We start from the raw sequence: 20,481 nt of genomic DNA on the forward strand, positions 1-20,481 counted from the left end.
ATTATTCATGACAATGGAGATATCAGAAATAAAATAGTGGGCTGTTTTAGTATATTTATTTATAATACTCATTCATTTGCACCATTTCTCTCAAAAGCTAAAGTGGACCCAGATGCTTGACTACTTTATTGGTGTACCTTAATGATCTTATAATGTTACCTTTTATATTACAATGGTGCTATACTTTTGTCAACATGATGATCATCCCTAGTGTTTTAAAATTTCAAAGATAACAAATGCATTACTAAAGTCATATTAGCATGAAATAAGAAATTATCTACCTATATGCTATGTAGGATAATATCAGAATTTACCTAACTTAAATTTATTAAATTTACCTATTTTTTAAGGGAAACATTTTCTTTTTTCCTACAAATTGTTAAAAACAGTTTTACTCTAAAAAATATTAGCACTGACAAGTGTACAATAGGCTCTTTTGGATCAGATCACAGGACCATGTTTAATGAACCTGTTAGAGATTTTAGGGTGATGGGCTAGTTAGGTGAGCTGCTTTGGGGTTATAATCATTGGCAATGTTGTAAATCAATACCCATGTTATTTGTACAACAGCCTCAGATGCACTCCAATATCAGCATCACCATTCAGTGCCCCCTTTCTATAGCCACTTGCACACGCGCACGTGCGCACACACACACACACACACACACACACACACACACACAAAATTACTCATAAAATACTAATCTAGAATTACTTAATGAATTAAAAAATTTCAGTCATGCAACATTCAACACCCAAATATCTCCATTTCATCATTTCCAAAAGAGCCAAAACACAAAACAAAACAAACAAACAAAAACCAACAAAAAACATGGGTGTAGCTCAGGGGTGAAGCACATGCTTATTAGCATAGGTGAGGGCCTGGGTTCAACACTCAGTATTGAAGAAAAGGAGAACAAAAAAAAGAAAACAAAAATACTTTGCAACTAGTTTGTTTTATATGTGTAAAAATACTAATTTGTGTTTCTAAGTGAAATACTTTCTTGTCAATTAATAATCAACATTACAGATACTTCTGGGACCCTAATAGTATAAATGAAAACTACCAGTTTGTGTGCTATTAATTTAATACTACTTAAAAATACTTACTTTATTAATTTTCTCTTTGGGATGTGTCAGGAGTGCTGGGAAGTGTGAAAGGGCATCACAGTTCAAAACTACTTGTGTTTGTTCATCAGTTCCAGTAACAATGTTGCCCACTGCTCTAAGTGCAGCAGTCTGAAATGTAAAAAGATATGAGATGTTGATCTATGTGAAGTACACCTGATTAAAAGGTATGTTAGGCAGCTTATGAAAGAAATGCACTCATTCATGCATTCTTTCATACCAATTAACCTATTATTTTTTGAGCACTTATAGTTAATAAAAAGGATACAAGTTCCAACTTCTATGTAGTTTAAATTATCATGAAAGAAGAAAGTCAATGTAATCTTAAGATAGTAATTACTGTCATAAGGAAAACAAGATAGTACTTGAAGTTTGTTTTATATTAAAAGCAGGAACCTGATTGACATGAGGTTTAATTATGAATCTGAATTAATTACTCTTCTATATTTACATTGTTATTTTCTATTAAAGTTCTTTGTTCCCTCTAATTTTTCCTTCAAAAAGACAAATGACAAGTTTTTTTTTGTAAAAACTGAGATATATTTAACATAAAATCTACCCTTTCAGAGTGTATAATTCAGTATTCATTAGCATATTCAAAGCTGCACAACAATTATCAGTATCCAACTCGATAACACTTCCATCATTCCAAAAAGAACATGTATATCCATACCCTGAATCCCAGGTTCCTGGCAACCACTGCCTCACGCTCTATGAATGTGGACATTTGATATAAACATAATGAAGTTCATGTTATGGCATGCATCAGTACTTCATTCTTTTTTATGGCAATGATATTCCACAATACGATGAAATTACATTTTATTTAACCATTCATTAGGCAATGGACATTGGATTGTTTCTACTTTTTGGCCATTATGAATAATGCTGTTATAACATCTGTAAATAGTTTTTCTATGGATATGTGTTTCTACTTCTTTTGGATATATATAGAGGAACAGAATTATTGGCTCATTGTTTAACTTTTTGAGATATTATATTCCAAAGCAAGTCCATCATTTTACATTTTGACCACCAGTGTATAAAGATTCTAATTTCTCCTCATCCTTGCCAATATTTGTAATTGTCTTTAATTATAGCCATTCTGGGCAGGATCTCACTGTGACTTTAATTTACACTTCTTTAATGATTAATTATTTTGAGAATTTTTTTATGAGCTTATTAACATTTACATATCTTCTCTGGAGAAGTATCTATTCAAATCATTTGCCCATTTTAAAAGTGGATGGTCTAATTTTAAATTTTAAAAGTTCTTTATGTGTTTTGGATATAAGTTCCTTTTTAGAAAGTCACAAATATTCTCTCCTATTCTGAAGGCTGTCTTTTCATTTCTTGATGATATCCCTAAAAGCACAATTAATTTTGGTGAAGTTCAATTACCAATTTTTCCACCTTTGGTTCTTTTGTGCTTATGATGTCATATTTTAGAAGCTACCACCCAATACAAGATTATGAAGGCTCATGTCTATGCTTTTTGCTAAGAGGTTTATACTACTTTTAGTTCTTATATTTAGGTGTTTGCTCCATTGAGAATTAATTTTTATATATGATATGAGGTTCAACTTTTATATACGGATAGCCAGTAGATAGTTAATTTTATTTCACTGATTTGTATGTGTCTATCCTTCTGGCATAAAGCCTTGTTTACTGTAGTTTTATAGTAAATTTTGAAAATGGGAAGTTCTCAGACTTTCCCCCTCCCCATTTTCCAAGATTGTTTTGGCTATTTCTGGGTCCCTGGTGTTTCTAGAAGGATTTTAAGGTCAGCATGTAAATTTCTATGAAAAAAGACACCAGCAATCTTAATAAAAATTCATTTAATCTGTACTTGGGAAGCACTGTCATCCTAAAAATATTGTCTCCAATCCATAAATATGAGATGTCTTTTCATTTGTTTAGGTTTTCTTTAATATTTTCAACAATGTTTTATAGTAACCCAGCTTCTCTAATAATTTAAATAGGAAAAGAAAAAAGAAAGTTGTGAAGTAAGAGAAACTTTTAAAAGACATTATAATGTGTGTACTTTAAATACTGATTAGCTCAAAAACTGGGAAAAAAATGAAGTATCAAGTAAAATTTAGACACTGGATATTTACCATTAAGATTTATAAAATGCATTAATAATACTGTGGCTATGTTAAAAACAGTCAATTTTTAGTGTTGTAGACTGGATGAAATGATATCTGGAATTAATATTTATCCAAATAATTTTGGGGGAGTAGGGATATAGACTAAACCTACATGGAGATTCAGACTATTTTATTTTACCAAATTATGGCATGAAAGTTGAAAGTTGAAGAAAATCTGTTATCAGGTAAAAATATAGAATATCAAATTTCTTTGAGCACTGGCTAAAGGGAAATTCCAAGTCATAAAATATTTAAGCACTGATGACACATAATGGGGGGGGTGGGAGGGGGGCAAGAATGGAGGAAGGAGGGACTATATAGAGGGAAAAGGGGTGGGGGGGGAGGAAAAATAACAGAATGAATCAAAAACTATTACCCTATGTAAATATATGATTACACAAACAGTAAGCCTCTACTTCATGTACAGAGAAACAAGATGTATCCCATTTGTTTACAATAAAAATAAATTTTAAAAAATATTTAAGCACTACTTCTCAATTCTGACTACACATCAGTATCACCTGAAGAGTTTCTTAAAGCTCATTTATAGGAAACATTATGGTGTAACAATCTGTAGGGATTGAGGAAGGAAAATTAAGATGTTTTTCTTTAAGCTCCACAGTTACTTTTCATGATCAGCCTAGACTGAGAAACAGGGACTTTGGCTACAGTTTTAGAAGAGCTTGCTGCTTCTCCTTTTACCACTGTTATTTGACAATTAGTATTTCAATCACCACACAATATCTGTGTGAAATTTTCATGTTCTTTTGGATTGTTTTAGATGCAAGTTTTTTGTGGTAAATATTATGTGGAAGGATTTAAAGATAATAGAAGAATTTTAAAAATTATAGAAATTTAAATCATTGAGAAGAAATAATTTAGGAAGCACCTAAGCAACACTTTTTAGTACAAAGTCTTTATCTCAGTACCAGTAAAGCTAAGTGTTAATTAACTAGACTTATCAGTTGAGTATAAAGGAGATAGTTGGGGATGGGGAGAAGAGTGGAAGAATAGTAGAAAAATTAAAAGGGTGAATATTTGTTTCAGATGGCACCCAAGATGTAAAATGAATTATGCTGGTCTACATTAGAAATCAGTAATCCCTGTATTTATTTATTTATTTATCTATCTATCTAGGCAGAAAAGGAAGATTCTTATTGAACTGCATTACTCTTACCTCATTTTCTCCATCTGTAAAACAGGGATAAAATAACACTAATTCCATCACAGACATGTTGTTCTAAGAACATACATTGTCTATCTTTGAATGCCATGATTAAAACAACTAGTGGTAAGAAAACATGATTTTATCAAGAACAAACTTACCTGAACTTTAACTTCCTGGTGGCTGAGTAGAGGAACCAAATGAGGAACTATTCCAGAGTCTATTACCATCTGTATCTGTTCATTGCCAGCATCAGTAAGGTAAGAGAGGGCCCAGACCGTATCTACCAATATCTAATAAGTAAAATAAAAATTCCACCAGTCTTTAAGTATTTTCTGAATGGAGTAATTTTTAACCAGACTACTAAGATTGTTCTACTATTTTTTTTTCCTTCTCTTACCTAAATTCATTGGAATCTTTATTGTGTATTATTTAGCCATATTCAGATGTGTAGGTTAATTACGGTTCCAAGTCCACACCGATATCTATTCTTAATTCACCAAGCTATATATGTACTACATAGCACATGAAATAGGAGAAAAAGTCACTTCCTCAAATGCTCAGACTAACGGATAATAGGCCTACAAATATTGAGGCTTATGTGTATATTCAGAAATACTATAGGTATCCAACATGCACATACTATATGGATACACCATGCAGTTATGCCTAAAGACAATATTAGTATTAGTTTATAGTGCTATTAGTTTATAGTAGTTTAATCTTCTCCAATTAGTTTACATTGCCTTATAAAACTGAATAGAAGACTCCAAAGCTGTAGATCAAAACATTAAAGGAAAAAAAATCTTTACAGCAGTTGCTATAAAAAAAAAAAAATGGCGTACAATTTTTTAGCAAATATATTCTTAAGTGCAGCAGGTCAAGGTCACGTTTGATCTTTCTTTGGACATTAAGTCCCAATTAGAAGTTGTGGTCAAAGGGCAATATCACAACTATTTACTGCATACAAACAGAATTATTGATCAAAACAAAACAAAACAAAACAGGAATAATAACTGTGCCTGGAACTTTACTTCCAAAACCTTTCTTGAATATGAACATTGAATCAAAGGATAAGCCACAAGTTTAAAACCTTTAAAATTACAAACAAATGTTATACTTTGAGACAATCAAGGAACCCCTAAAAGAAGACAATAGCACTTTGTCATTACTCCTTCAGAAACTCAAGAAAACTCTTAAGGGTGTGTTTTAATGTAAAAAAAGAAGACATTCATAAAAATAATTCACACAAATATACTGATAGCAATATATGTGAAACAACTACAGTTCAGTTTGCAAATGTAACTATTTCTTTTCCTAGAGTGTCAACAGATTAATAATCTGCAGTTAGGCCTAAAGACATAATAGATTAGAAAATTTGTTGACACAGGAAGAAAATTTCAAGTTACTTGCTCATGACTGCCCATAAAAACTTGGCACCCTTCCCTATTTAAAGGTCCGATGCTAAATAAACATGTCAATGATGTGCTCAGATCCAACTTACAACCCAAATCAAACTAGATCTCTAACACACTTTTTGTATTAAAGTTTATATTCTACAGTAAGTTCTCTAATTTTAATTACAGTGTAATTTCACTGTTTGTGAAAGCAGTTTTCATTTTTATGTTTTTAACTTCTTTGATGGCATAAATTAAGAATTTACTGTTAGAATTTATCTAAGATTTTTAGTAAACAATATTTAGTACACCACGTTATAAGAAGAACAACGCAAACAAATTCCTCAAGATACATCAAAAACAAGAAAAACGTAATTATAACCTCATCTAGCCTGGAGTGAAAAGGCAGAAAGAACACAATTTACTGCTAAATAGTCAAGCAAAACGTCTGGTTTTCCAGTAAAGAAATAAATTTGGAGACTAATCTTCCTTGTAAATCTTTCAAAAACAAAATACTGAAATTTGTAATTTAACCGAAAATCTTTGCTATAAGGAGTCAAAACCAAAAATTGCTTGTATATATTTTTTAAAATCACAGACTATCTGGCGCTTAAAAAACAACCAAACTTTAGAGCAGACATCATACTTACCTAATGAATTTTGTAAATTGTGTCATTGCTTGACATAGTATAACTGTATCTTTAATTTGCTTTTTATGTGCTTTAGAGAAGTATAGCCCTAGAAACTGAGCAGCAGCTTAAACACTGGTCACCATACCAAATGTTTATCTTTTTCTTTTTGTGAGAGAGGGTCTTACTATGTTGCCCAGGCAGGCCTCAAGCTCCAGGATTCTAGTGATCCTCCTACCCTAGTTTGCCTAGTGACTAAAACTACAGACTTACATCACTGAACCCAGCTGCTGAACTTTTTTTTGTGATGGCATTTGAGATTGAACCCAGGGGCACTTACTTTACCACTGAACTACACCCTTAGTTCTTTTTATTTTGAGACAGGGTTTTGATAAGTTCTCAAACTTACGATCCTCCTGTCTCAGCCTCCCATTTCACTGGGATTATAAGCATGCATCACTGTGCCAGGCTCCCAAACTATTTTTAAAGAATTCCTGATTATGGCATTGGGGTTGTAGATCAGTGGCTGAGCGCTTGCCTAGCATGCATGAGGCACTGAGTTCACCTCAGCACCACATAAAAATGAATAAATAAATTGGAGGTTATGTCCATCTACAACTAAAAAAAAATTTTTTTTTTAAATTCTTGATTGTTGCTATATATTTACCTCATGTGCTTTCCTTACCCATTACAGTGTGTGTGTGTGTGTGTGTGTGTGTGTGTGTGTGTGTGTGTGTGTTTTGCTGGGGATTGAAGCTACCACAGAATTACATCCCTAGCACATATTCTTAGTTTAACACCAAAGGCTAGGCTGGCTCTTAAGGCATTTTTCCACTACATTTGTATTCCCTGCATTGCTTTTTCCTTTGTTACTTGTGTTAATAAGGATAAGCAAGATATCTTTGTAATGTTAAAATCTTACTTGTACTATCTTTTTTCCCCTTGTTGTTTGGACAATCAACAGTTGTCTCTACACTAACTAAAGCCAACTGAAGAAACAAAGTAAACACGGAATTAAAGAGCAAATGATTTTCATAGTTTCGTGTGTATATATGAATACAAATTCATGCTTATAAGCCAAGTGCAGTGGTGCACTCCTGTAATTTCAGTGACTCAGGAGACTGAGGCAGGAGAACCTCAAGTTCAAAGCCAGCTTCAACAACTTAGTGAGGCTAAGCAATTTAGCAAGACCCAATCTCAAAATAAAAAAAATTTTAAAAAGTGGGGGTACAGGGAGAGAGGTGCTAGGGATGTGGTTCAGTGGTTAAGTACCCCTGGGTTCAATCCCTGGTACCAAAAAAAAAAAAAAATTCATGTGTATAAGCACCAATGTTTATCTCTCAAAAAACAAAAATACCACCATATGCTCTCTCAATGGCCAGGCTGCCAAAATGAGCTTCCATAAAAAGTGCATACCAATCATAAATATAAAACATGATCTTAGAGTGATTACTAAGTGGCAACTTTATAATAGGCTTTATTTCTTCACTAAAATTGTATTTTGTAACACAGGAAACAGAGTAAATGTAAATATATCAAATATTTATTATAGTTCTTGAAATAGTAAAATCTGATAGAGAATACACTGTCATGATATCTTGGTGTATTTTCTACCCTATGTCACAGGGGGAGCCCTATATATACAACATGCATATGCACACACACACATATATGTGCAAAAATGTACAATGAGAAACATTTACTTACATTTACGTCTGTGTGATGAATCAAAACACAAAGGGCTGGAAGAATCTGAGGAGAGAAATACACAAATTAAAAAAAAATACACATAATGGTATCTATTTTATTTATTTAATTTTAAAATTTATTTACCTCCTGAATGGTTTCCATTGGTGGTGGTGGGTCTTTGTGACGACATAAGTTGACCATAACCCAAGTAACATTTCTTAAGAATGTTATAGGAATAGACGGACTTATGAATGAAAGCAAAGGTTTCACAACTCCAAGACTTATGACATAATCTCTACATTGAGGCCCATCACCTGTAGAAATGATTAATTTAATAATATATATTAATAAGCATCTTCAGAAAACAAAGCACCAGGTACTATATGCTGCTTTGAGTATTTTAGCCAGCATACAATTTGGTTTTATGCCAAAGGTTTAGAAATACAACAACTAATTTCACATTCTAGGTCTCTGAGGCAAGAGAAAGAACTAGGTTGCTAAGGTGTTCTTTTGCACATTATTTGTAACTTCAGCCTTATAAGCTGCTCAGTTATAATATATATTTATGCCACCTGAACTCTGGAAGTCTAAGTCTTTAAAAATAACTCTATGAGTCAAGAACTATTTATTTTTCCAAAAATCAATGGAATGTTTAACACATTTTCACATAATGAAAAAGATATGTAAATAGTTGGGCATGGTGGCACATGCCTATAACCCCTGCTACTCAGGAAACTGAGGCAGGATCACATATTCAAGGACAGGATGGGCCACCTAGCAACATCTTGTCTCAAAATAAAAATAAAAAGGACTGGGGATGTACTTCAGTGGCAGAGTGCTTGCCCAGCATGTGCATGGCCTAGGTTCAATCCCCAGTCCCCTTCCTCCCCAACACACGCACCCACACATCAAAATGCAAATTAAAGAGAAAATATATGTAGAATTCATATTTATCCACTATCAGCATCAAGGGTAGGGACTGTAACTTATACCCTTAGAAATCTATGTCAGAACTGGAGAATATCATGCTAAGTGAGATAAGCCAATCTCAAAAAACCAAAGGACAAATGATATCGCTAATAAGTGGATGATGACACATAATGGGGGGTGGGAGGGGTTAGTGTTAGGGTTAGAGTTAGGGTTAGGGAGGGGGGCAAGAATGGAGGAAGGAAGGACTGTATAGAGGGAAAAGAGGGGTGGGAGGGGTAGGGGGAAGGGAAAAAAATAACAGAATGAATCAAACAACATTACCCTATATAAATTTATGATTACACAAATGGTATGCCTTTACGCCATGTACAAGCAGAGAAACAACACGTATCCCATTTGTTTACAATAAAAAAAAAAAAAAAAAGAAATCTATGTCAGAAAAAAAGGGAAAACTAAATAGTAGTATAGTAGCAATTTCTGAGCTAAAGTCCAGAAATAATAATAATTATAATAATTAAGCAGAAACTCTGTGGGTATAGGATTCTGTCTTTTAACAAGCTCTTCATGTGATTCTGATACCACACTAAAGCTTAGCAACTTTTACTATAGACAACAGTCAAATTTAATTTCTATATCTAGAGTGTCACTATAATTTCTAATATGAAGCCATGATGAAGTATTCCCATAAGTAAAAAGACTTTTCCTTACACTACTATATCTGGAGATAAAAAGCTTGCACTCTTTGCATCCAAGTAATTGAATTAATTCCAAAATGTCACTGGAATCAAAAACCAAAGATCAAGATGCCAGTTTAGTAGTTCCAAATTAAAACCTGGTATGAAAGCAAAGGAGTAAGAAGCCCTGGGATATACAATGTAATTCCTAATGGCAGTATTCCCTATGCTGGGAACATTTTATAGAGAAATCCTCCCATAAAAAAATCACAACCATCCCATTTTCCATGCTGTTCCTGTCAAGGGACAATAAAAAGGTACATCATAACATGAAGACTATTCTACAACCCAAAGACAACATCATACTGAATGAGAAAAACTCAAAGTATTTCCTCTAAAAACAGGAACAAGACCAGGATGCCTACTCTCTACACTACTCTTCAACACAGTTCTTGAAACTCTAGCCAGAGCAATCAGGCAAGAAAAGGAAATAACAAATACAAATAGGGAAAGAAGTCAAATTATCTGTTTGCTGATGACATCATCCTATACTTGGAAGACCCAAAAAACTCCAGAAGACTTTCGGAGCTGATAAGCAAATTCAAGAAAGTAGCATAAAACAACATCAACACACAAAATCAATAACTTTTCTATACTGCAATAATGAATCTGCTGAGAAAGAAATCAGGGAAACAATTCCATTCACAAAAGCCTCATAAAAACAAAAACAAAGAAGAAAACTCCAGAACTCTCCAAACTTGGAAACTCCAAAAACTTGGAAATAAATAAAACCAAGGAGGTACACGAACTCTACAATGAAAATTACAGAACACTGAAGAGAAAAACTGAAGATGATCTCGGAAGATGGAAAGACGTCCACATTCTGGCTAGATAGAATCAATATTGAGAAATTAGTCACACTACCCAAAGTGATGTACAAATTAAATGCAATCCCCATCAAAAACCAATGGCTTTCTTCACAGATCTAGAAAATACAGTACTAAAAAATCACATGGTAGAAAAAAAGACCCAGAACAGTTAAATTATACTGAACAATAACTGATGCTGGTGGCATAACAATGCCTGATCTCAAATTATACTACACAGCTCTAGCATCAAAAACAGCATGGTATTGGCATAAAAACAGACATGAAGACCAATGGAATAAAAGACTTAGAAACAAGCCAACATAAATACAGTCATCTGATCCTCAACAAAGGGGCCAAAAACCCATGTTGAGAAAAAATAGTCCTCCACACTTTTTGGTACAAGGGATTGAACCCAGGGGCACTTAACCATTGAGACATCCCCAGCCCTTTTTAAAAAAAATTTAAAATTTTCAGACAGGGTCTCAATAAGTTGCTGGGGCTTATTTTGAACTTGTGATCCTCATACTTCAACCTCCTGAGTAGCTGGGATTACAGGCATGTGCCACCACACCCAGTTGAAAAGATAGCCTTTAAAAAAAATAAATCGTCTTTAAAAAAAAAATGATGCTGGCAAAACTAGATAACCACATATAGAAGAAATAAAATCATATCCTTATCTCTTACCCTGCACAAAAATCAACTCCCACTGGATCAAAGAACTAAGAATTAGACCAGAATCTCTGCAACTGTTAGACAAAAACAGGATCAATTCTCCAATATATAAGCATGGGCACCATTTTCCTTAATAAGACTTCTCAAGTTCAAGAAATAAAGAATCAATAAATGGGATGGCTTCAAATTAAAGAACTTTTGTACAGCAAAGGAAACAAGAGCATGAAAAGAGGCTACAGAATGGGAGAAAACCTTTGCCAGCTATTCTTCCAACAGAGGATTAATATACATAATATATAAAAACTCAACCTTCCCCAATAACCCAGTTGATAAATGTACAAATGATCTAAACAGGCATTTCTCAAAAGAGAAAATGTCCAATAAATATATGCAAAAACGTCCAACATTTTCAGGAATCAAGGAAGTGTAAACCAAAATCATACTGAGATTTCATCTCACTCCAGTCAAAGGCAATCATCAAGAATACCAACAACAATAACTGCTAACTGCTGGCAAGGATTTGGACAGGGGTTGGGGGAGTACACTAATATACTCTTGGTGAGATGGCAATTTAATACAACCACTTTGTATATGTTCTGCCAAAGCGAGCACAGTACAATCACTTTGGAAAGCAGTATAGACATTTCTTGAAAAGTCTAAGGAGGGAACCATCATATTATTCAGGTATCTCACTCCTTGGTAATACGTAAACAAACTAAAATCAGCATACTATAGTGATACGTATATATACCTGTTTATAACAGCACAATTCACAATTGCCAAATTATGAAACCAGCCTAGGATCCCTGTCAACAGGCAAAAGTATAAAGAAAATGTGGTTTATATATACATAATGGCGTTTTTAGTAAGCCAAAAAGAAGAATGAAATTATGCCATGTGCTAGTAAATGGATGGAAGTGGAGAACACCATGGTAAGTTTAATAAACCAAACTCAGAGAGTCAAGAGTGGATTATTTTTTCTCATTTGTGGAAGAGAAAGTGGGGAGAAGAGAGGACAAAAACTGGGAAAAAAAAGTGTGTACTCTCATGAAAACAGAAGAAGACCAATAAAGTAGAGGAAAGCTGGGGGCGGGCTGTAGGGAAGTACTGGGAAACAAATCTACCAAATTATGCTATGTCGAAGTATGAATATATCACAATAAATCCTGCTTTTATATATAATTATAATATACTAATTAAAATAATAATAGTAAAAGGGAAATCAGTAGAGTAGAACAAATGGATCAGGAGGAGGGAAAGGAAAGGGAAGGTACTAGGGAATGAGATGGAAAAAGTTATGTGTATGTACAAATATGGTATAATGAATCCCACTATTAAGTATAGTTATATCAATAAAAAATTTAAACAAAAAAAGGAACATCAAAGCAATATTAGTTACTTTCACGTAAGAACAGTATAAAATCTGCGGCAAGAATAACTCTCAGAAAACTCCCTTACCAAATTAAACACACCTGTAAGAAAGGTGCTCTCCCTTAATAGCTAGGTCTCTCATCTATATCAGGGACAGTATAATTCAGACCCTAGATTTTTTTCCACTCTCTACTGAAGAGAATTCCTTCAATTTGAGTTTGGATGACCTTAGTTTCTAGTTTTTTTTTTTTTTGGTGGTGCTGGGGATTGAACCAGGGTCTTAGTACATGCAAGGCAAGCACTCTACCAGTTGAGCTATATCCCCAGCCCAGTTTCAAGTTTTTGAAATATTAAAATTATCTTTAATTATCCTTTCTATAATTATCAGAGATCGCCTAAAAGGTATGGTAATTGGGTTGTGCAACATTTAATTAGACTATCAACAAGCTAACAGATACTTCCTATTGATTTATGATAGGGAATAGCATGAATAGACCTTACTAAATTTTAATGACCTAAAGTCTGCAAATGATTAAAAAAAAATTCATTTTAAACTCAGAACTGCCATTTAAGAGGAAAATTACTGCTTTAAGTTTTACCTCCTCCTTTTTTCTTATATTTTCCTTGATGGAGAAAGGTGAGAAATAAAATGGATCCCAAGAAAAAAAAGGACAAGATCTACATCATATTCTTCATGAAATTAAAAGCTGACTATACATAAAAAGTATTTTAAGCAACAAAAATGTTCCTTCTATTTTTTAATGCTTTATACTTACTTAAATTTCTGGAAGCTATCTCACAAAAACTAGTACTGAAAACAAATTGTTTTTCCTTTTCATCTACTAGTAGTAATTTTTATTACTCAGTATATGGCAATAATTGTTGGATTAGCATTAGAAGTTACATACAAACCTATGATATTTCCCAATGCCCACACTGCTTGCTCGCAGACATTCTGATGAGGTGAATGGAGAAGCCTCAGGAAAAGTGGCACAGCATCTGAAGCAAGAAAACATGTTTATACTTAAGACTGAAGACTATAATGTAAACTAAAAATCAATCTTGATTTTTTGCGGAGATCTCAAAAAAAAAAAAAAAAAAAGTATGTACATGTTTGTGTTTGTGTGTGTGTGTGTGTGTGTGTGTATAAAATGAAAACTATTTAAAATATATCCTGATTTTTTTTTTAATTAGAATTGTATTACTGGAAGAATTTTCACTAGCAGTCTCCTTATTCATCATCGAAATGAATTTTAACATATAGACAAATGTCAAATTTAACCCGGAATTAAATTTTATATGTATATATTTATTTGGTATTAGTGAATCAAACTCAGCCTTAACCATGCTCTTAATTCCAAAATAAAGATTAATTCCTTATAAAATAAATATTACCTACAAATAAAACAAAGAGTAATTGTTTAAGGAACTCTGAATAAGTAAATTTAACGAATTAGCTGGTTAACAAAGATGGGAACAACAGACATGTCTGTACCTGAACAGAGTAACAAAATACTGAACAAATGACACTTTTCTTTCCTTCTGATATCACTATGAAGAAAACTATGTAAGTGTATGTAAGTCAATCATGTTTACTCACAACAGAAATTCCTTTATCTATTTTTGGTATATTAAGACAGACTAGCAGTGATAAAACAAATTCTAAGCCTCTCTTTGTACATAAAACAGGAAAAAGCAGAGGTATGAATAAGACATTATCATGAAACCATAAATTCGCCTGATAGCTGACTATACAAAACAAAGCCAAAACACAAAACAAAATATACCTGAACCCAAAATTAAACCAGTTTTAGTAGAATTTAAGGTAATTTTTTTCCTAAATAATATCATAACACACATTAAAATATAAAATGTTTGCATGATTAACAACTCCCCCCACACCTTCAAAATCATTAAGAACTTAGTGTTTATTATTTGTACAAGTTTGTACATGGCTTACATTTAAGGATTCATAAAAGTATCTTCTTTAAAAATGATTATCTCTTTCGTAGAATGCAATAGTCATGAAAAAATATACATAAGTCACTATATCTCATAATTTTCCACTTACATCTCTTGAAACATTAAAAATAATCTTACTACAGCAATCAAAAATTTTTTCAACCATTATGACAGAAATCACATAAAGAGAGGCTAAGACAGTATGGCAATGGGAAAAACTCCTTTAATTCTACTGATGTCCTATAAATGAAGAGAACCATAATAATGCGATCTGCTATTATAATTAAGAAATGTTCTCAGTTTTAGAAGGAATCAAATGAATTTTTTCTAACAAAAAATGTCAGTCACCAGGACAAGATGATTAAAGTAACATACTAAAGTTGGCTATTTCAACAGCCCTACATGCTAATGGGTAGCTATTATTTTATAATGTAAATAGTCATATACTTTACTGACTTTAAAAAAAAATCACAATTTTCTTTGTTAATAAACAACTTACTGGACTGAACCACTGCTTGAGTTTGTTCAGAGGTTCCAGATGCAATATTTGTCAATGCCCATGCAGCTTCAAACTGTAAAGAAGGACTACAAAGCAACAATGATTTTAAACAGATTTTTACACTGACTCAAATATCTACCAATTCTTTTCTACCTCTAGCATTTTAAACATATCAAATATTCTGTTTAAAAAGTACCTATCCATCCAGCATTAAAAAAAAATAAAAATAAAAAAAACCAAAAAAAAAACTACTGTGTATTTTATTTTATTTTTTTTGTGGTGGGGGGGATTTGAACCCAGGGCCTTGTGCTTGCAAGGCAAGCACTCAACCAGCTGAGCTATATCCCCAGCCCCCAACTACTGTTTAAAACATTTTACTTCTATATAAAGGCATATAACCTCTTCCTATGTCCTTATTTTTTGTATCATCTCTTTCAGATACTTGTGCATTACTCCCCTAGTTTTGTCAAGCACCTACTTGACCAAACTTGTTCTTGCTCATTTTCAAACCTTACAAGTTAAATTTATCATTATCAAGTAATCAAGTTATGAATTTACCAAATTAAATTCCTATTTGGCCTTTGCCTGCATCTCCTGACATTAACTCATCTTGCACTGCTTTTCACTTTGACTTTTCAATTCCATCCCATAGCTCTCTTTTCTTTAAAGATCAAACTTAATTGCTAGAAAATCTTGCCTTCTCCAAAGGATATATTCTAAATTTATTAAATAATGTACTTACTTGTCATCTCTTTCAAGACAATGTACTAAAATAGGCAATATTCCGGATTTTATTAAGTCATCAATTGGTGGATTTCGATCACTGGACAAAAGTTTCCTGTAAGATATATACCTCTTTTGTAACTTAATGACACACACAATTACAATATGCTTGATAAACATATTATCAGATCTGAAATACATGGCACAAGTACCCTCTTTGAAAGTTAATTTTAACTAAATGTATATGCTTTACTTTTGGATTTAATTAAATTTTGGACTCAGAGAAAAAAAGTGGACAAACTTTGACCTAGCATTTACTTTGCTAAAGAAGAAATTTAAAGGTTACTGAAATATCCAAATGGATTCATATTAAATCCCGAGAGACAGCTGATACTAGTATTCTTTTATTTTAAACCTTTATTTTGTTTTATTTATTTATTTTTTATGTGTTGCTAAGGATCAAACCCACTATCTCACACGCTAGGCAAGTGCTCTACCACTGATCTACAGTCCTAGCCCCTAGTACTCAATTCTTTATCCTACTCTATACTCTAAATTAAGTCATAAAAGACCAAAAACACTCTCATGTCAGCAACTAAAGACAAATGGAATGAGCACAGCAATACATGTGAAATATCCAAAGAGATGCTGGAGACTGAGATAGACAAGACAGATACATTCCTATTCTCATGGAGTTTACAGGATAAAAACAAAACAAAACTGAGTTAGTACTTATTTTCACATGTGGGAGACTGCAGGTTTAGCTGATTAAACCCTCAATATGACCTAACACAAATCTTTATGTTGGAATCCCATGCATTATTAGTATACAAAGGAAAGACTTAAGAACCAGCAGGGTTGAGGCAGGAGGATTACAAGTTCAAAGCTTCAGCAACTTAGTGAGACCCTGTCTCAAAATGCAAAAACAAAAAATAAAATAAAAAAATAAAAAGGGTTGGGATGTGACTCAGTGGTAAGCTTCCCTGGGTTCAATTCCAGGTACCAAAGAAGGGGGCGGGAAAGGAACCAGCCTGGTGGCACTAATCTCAGGAGGCTAAGGCAGGAGGATTCCAAATTTAAGATCAGCCTCACCTATTTAGCCAGGCCCTAAGCAACTTAGTAAGATCCTGTCTCAAAATAAAAAATTAATAAGGGTGGAGATGTAGCTTGGTGGCAGGGTGCCCCTAGATTTAATTAATTCCCAGTACCAAAAACAAAAAATAAAAACCCTTAAGTAGATCATCCCCCTGTGTGAACTGACAGTTGCTTATTTACTACCTTATGGATATAAAACTCCTTGACCTATCTTTAAACTGCTCTACAAATTGACTCTACTTTACCTAAGTAATCTTATTTTCTGTAACTCAAAATCTCAACAATGGCTCAGTTGTCACACCATCACAATCTCCGTTTTTTTCTTTTGGTACTGTGGATTGAACCCAGAAGTGCTACATCATCCTGCCTCAGCCAACTGAGGTGCTGGGATTCCAGGTGCACATCAGACTTCTATCTCATTTCTAAGCTCTTTCTTCATGTTCTACTCTCCTCTCTGGAATGCCTTAACATCTATCTATTCAAATTTTATCTCTTCCAAGTTCATTTCAAGTTCTATGTTTTACACAACACCATCTATTTATTCTGAGTATTTACACAGTACAGTCCTACATTTGCTATTGAATATCACTATTTTCTATGTAGTTCTGCATTCCCAATTAAATTTTAAACGAGAAAATTACATCACATGGTATTTTTTCACAGTATTTTCTAAAACACAAGGCACAGTAATTAGCACAAGTGGAAATAAAAAAAGGTAATTATTAAAATTGTAACACCCAGTCTTTCTCAGTCAAGGTCACAGAAAATCAAAGGTAAAGATTTAATAAAAATATTTTATGGCTTCACTGAGGACAGAAATGGCTTTTATTCTTTTGATAATAAATACTACAATATCTAGAACATATAAAATTAGTTTGGTGCCCCTGTCCTGATTTGTATTAAGGTTCCAATAGTTTTACCCACAACTTCTTTGTAAAGGTTATTAACATGATGGAAAAAAAAAAAAAGAAAAAAGTCCCTAAAATTCGTTTGCTTTTTCATTCCTGAAATTGTCTCCTATTTCCAGGAATGCACAGACCACACTTTCAGACCTCTTAAGGTACATGGGGTTTTTTCTTGCACAGCTCACTAAAACTAACAATCAACACTAACAGTAGAAAGCACAATTTCTTAATTATTAGCCTTCTGAGATGTGAATAGTTTTGTGATTTTTCTTCCTATATACCTTAGTATTCTCTGAGAAGTTCTTTACCTATAATGTATAGCAATGATGTAATTCTATAATTTCCCTATTTGTTCTAAGTTATTTAAGGTGAATACACAAAAGTAGAAAAGTATAACAAAATATAAAAAGGATTCGTGTATTGGTTAAGATAATGGATGGCCCTGTGAAATTTTTTTCCAGTTTGAAGTTCCATTAACCAAGATCAACTTATCGCATGTCTCTTTCCCACTAATAAACATATTATACAGTGGTATTATTATTATGTTCATAAGTATACAAAGCAACTACCATATTGCATAATGATGCAACCATGTCTTCCCCCAATCTATTTGTTTAAAACAAATGTCTCAGCAATACATTTTTTTCCCCTTAAAATATGGGAGCACAGGATTCACAACAGAAATAGAAGACAACTTGTTATTTCTGGCCTGGAAAGACAATGGGAGTATATGCAGCTGAAGTGTGTTATACACTGATGTAGTATGCTTATAACTTGATTTACTGTTTAATAAAAACAAGGATTATCAGAAAAACTAGCTAGCTGTTAAGGGTCTGAAGAATCTGACTTTTGCAAACGAAAGCCTAAAAATTAGTACCAGATAAAGCGTTATTAAAAATGCTTTTGTACTACTCTGTGGCAGTAATCTGTTAAATCAACTTTTCCCTAGAATTTCTATGTATTATGTCCATGAAAGATTCACTGTATTTAAACTCTTGAGAATTTTAAAATTGTAACCAATGTTAATATTGTAAATCAGAGAACAATTTTGTGGAATAAATCAAATTTTCCTATTAGTGTTCAGTACTGTTTGTCAAAGTGAAATTTGTCTGTAACTCAAAACAGCACCCCTATGTAACTTATAAAATTTAAATCTGTCCTCAAAACTTAACTTACCTAGCAGCTTGTACTGCACTTAATTGAATCCCTTGGTTATCACTTGAAGCATTCTATAAAAAAATAAGACAATTTATGATGGAGAGACACAATAATTGTTGAGTCCAGGAAATACAAAGGGGTAAGGGGAAGCTACTTACTTGAACAATAGCTTCTAGAGAGGTATTTTGCTGGAGAAAAAGAAGAAAAAATAAGTTAGAAAGTCACATTAAAATGCTATATTTACATGAAATCTTTCATAAGTTAAGTTACCAGAAAATCAGTAACTTACCACTCTATAATCACCATCTATATCAGAGTCTTCACAGATATCATCATGTGGTACATTTCTTCTCTTTAAGAGATGTTCATCTCTTTTATTCTTTAAAAAAAGAAGGTCAAAGAATTTCTGTTACACTTTCAAAGGTTAGATTTGCAGGATTCATCCTACAGAAACATGAAGTGACTTTTAAAACTCAAATGCAAAAAAATTAAATAAAATTGTGAACCACACAATTGATACTACTTTGAGTCCCAAACCACAAATATTACATTTTCAATGAAGTGTGAAATACATAAAAACAAACAAAAAGTTGGACTAAAAAGTATAGTGTATAGTTTAAGCCAGAACCGAAACATATATATATTTACTTAAAAGTACTAAACCATTTTACACATCATCTGGGAGCTTCTTTTTATCACCTAAAAGCAAAATCAAAGCAAAAATTGGACAATTCAAAATTAGACAAAAATCAACAATGCCTTACGAAAAAATCAAGGGCCACTCGAATTTCACTAAAAATGTTTGAGGCAAATTTACAGATATATCCTCAACTATAATCTATAATACTTCAAAACTTGATGAAATTTCTAAGTATCAAGTTCTTCTCAAGGCCTACCACCTATTAGAACTATTTAGTATAACTATCTCTATGACTTAATATAAATAAAAATTACAAAAAATTTCGTGTTTATATCTATTTCCGCACAGTGGACAAATCCTATCTTGCCAATTTCAATTGCTTTTCAAACCTAGTCAAAACTTTGTTTAGTCAAAGACAAAGAAATGCTGAGCATCTAAGATTGAAAAAAAGCTTAACTCTACTCAGTTAAAAAAAATAGTTATATAACAGGAAATATATTTTACATAAAAATATATACTTAACATCTTCTATAAACTCTATGATGTTGTTAGAATTATGCCTGGAGGGCTGGGGTTGTGGCTCAGTGGTAGAGCACTTGCCTGGTATGTGTGAGGCACTGGGTTCAATTCTCAGTACCACATGTAAATCAATTAAATAAAGATCCATCAACAACTAAAAATGAAAGTTAAAAAAATATTATGCCTGAAGTCCCAATATAACCAGACTCACCTTCCTTAATTCAACTACAACTTCATTTCGCTGTCTTCTCATAGTCTACAAAAAAATAAAAAAATTTTAAATCACCTCAAATTCCATTACCCAGA

The 20,481-nt window shown here is 32.8% G+C and overlaps 1 protein-coding gene and 1 non-coding gene across 4 annotated transcripts in view; both read right to left on the reverse strand.

Moving 5' to 3' along the window:
* The window catches only part of Kpna4 (karyopherin subunit alpha 4), a 66,414-nt gene that overhangs the window by 12,707 nt on the left and 33,226 nt on the right, over window positions 1-20,481 (reverse strand). For all 3 annotated transcript variants that reach the window (XM_047564953.1, XM_047564951.1, XM_047564952.1), the window contains 11 exons: window positions 20,387-20,431; window positions 19,306-19,395; window positions 19,175-19,204; window positions 19,035-19,087; window positions 15,878-15,973; window positions 15,136-15,221; window positions 13,587-13,673; window positions 8,303-8,472; window positions 8,177-8,221; window positions 4,605-4,736; window positions 1,111-1,239 (listed from right to left, as the gene is read on the reverse strand). In XM_047564953.1, the coding sequence (XP_047420909.1) occupies window positions 1,111-1,239; window positions 4,605-4,736; window positions 8,177-8,221; window positions 8,303-8,472; window positions 13,587-13,673; window positions 15,136-15,221; window positions 15,878-15,973; window positions 19,035-19,087; window positions 19,175-19,204; window positions 19,306-19,395; window positions 20,387-20,428 (960 nt within the window). In that variant the 5' untranslated portion in view covers window positions 20,429-20,431. The remainder of the gene's footprint in view (window positions 1-1,110; window positions 1,240-4,604; window positions 4,737-8,176; window positions 8,222-8,302; window positions 8,473-13,586; window positions 13,674-15,135; window positions 15,222-15,877; window positions 15,974-19,034; window positions 19,088-19,174; window positions 19,205-19,305; window positions 19,396-20,386; window positions 20,432-20,481) is intronic.
* LOC124993866 (small Cajal body-specific RNA 7) lies at window positions 437-782 on the reverse strand. Its single transcript, XR_007110380.1, has one exon. It is a non-coding gene; the product is annotated as a small Cajal body-specific RNA 7 (non-coding RNA).

Source organism: Sciurus carolinensis, chromosome 9 (assembly GCF_902686445.1).
Source record: "Sciurus carolinensis chromosome 9, mSciCar1.2, whole genome shotgun sequence".
Lineage (NCBI taxonomy): Eukaryota > Metazoa > Chordata > Mammalia > Rodentia > Sciuridae > Sciurus > Sciurus carolinensis.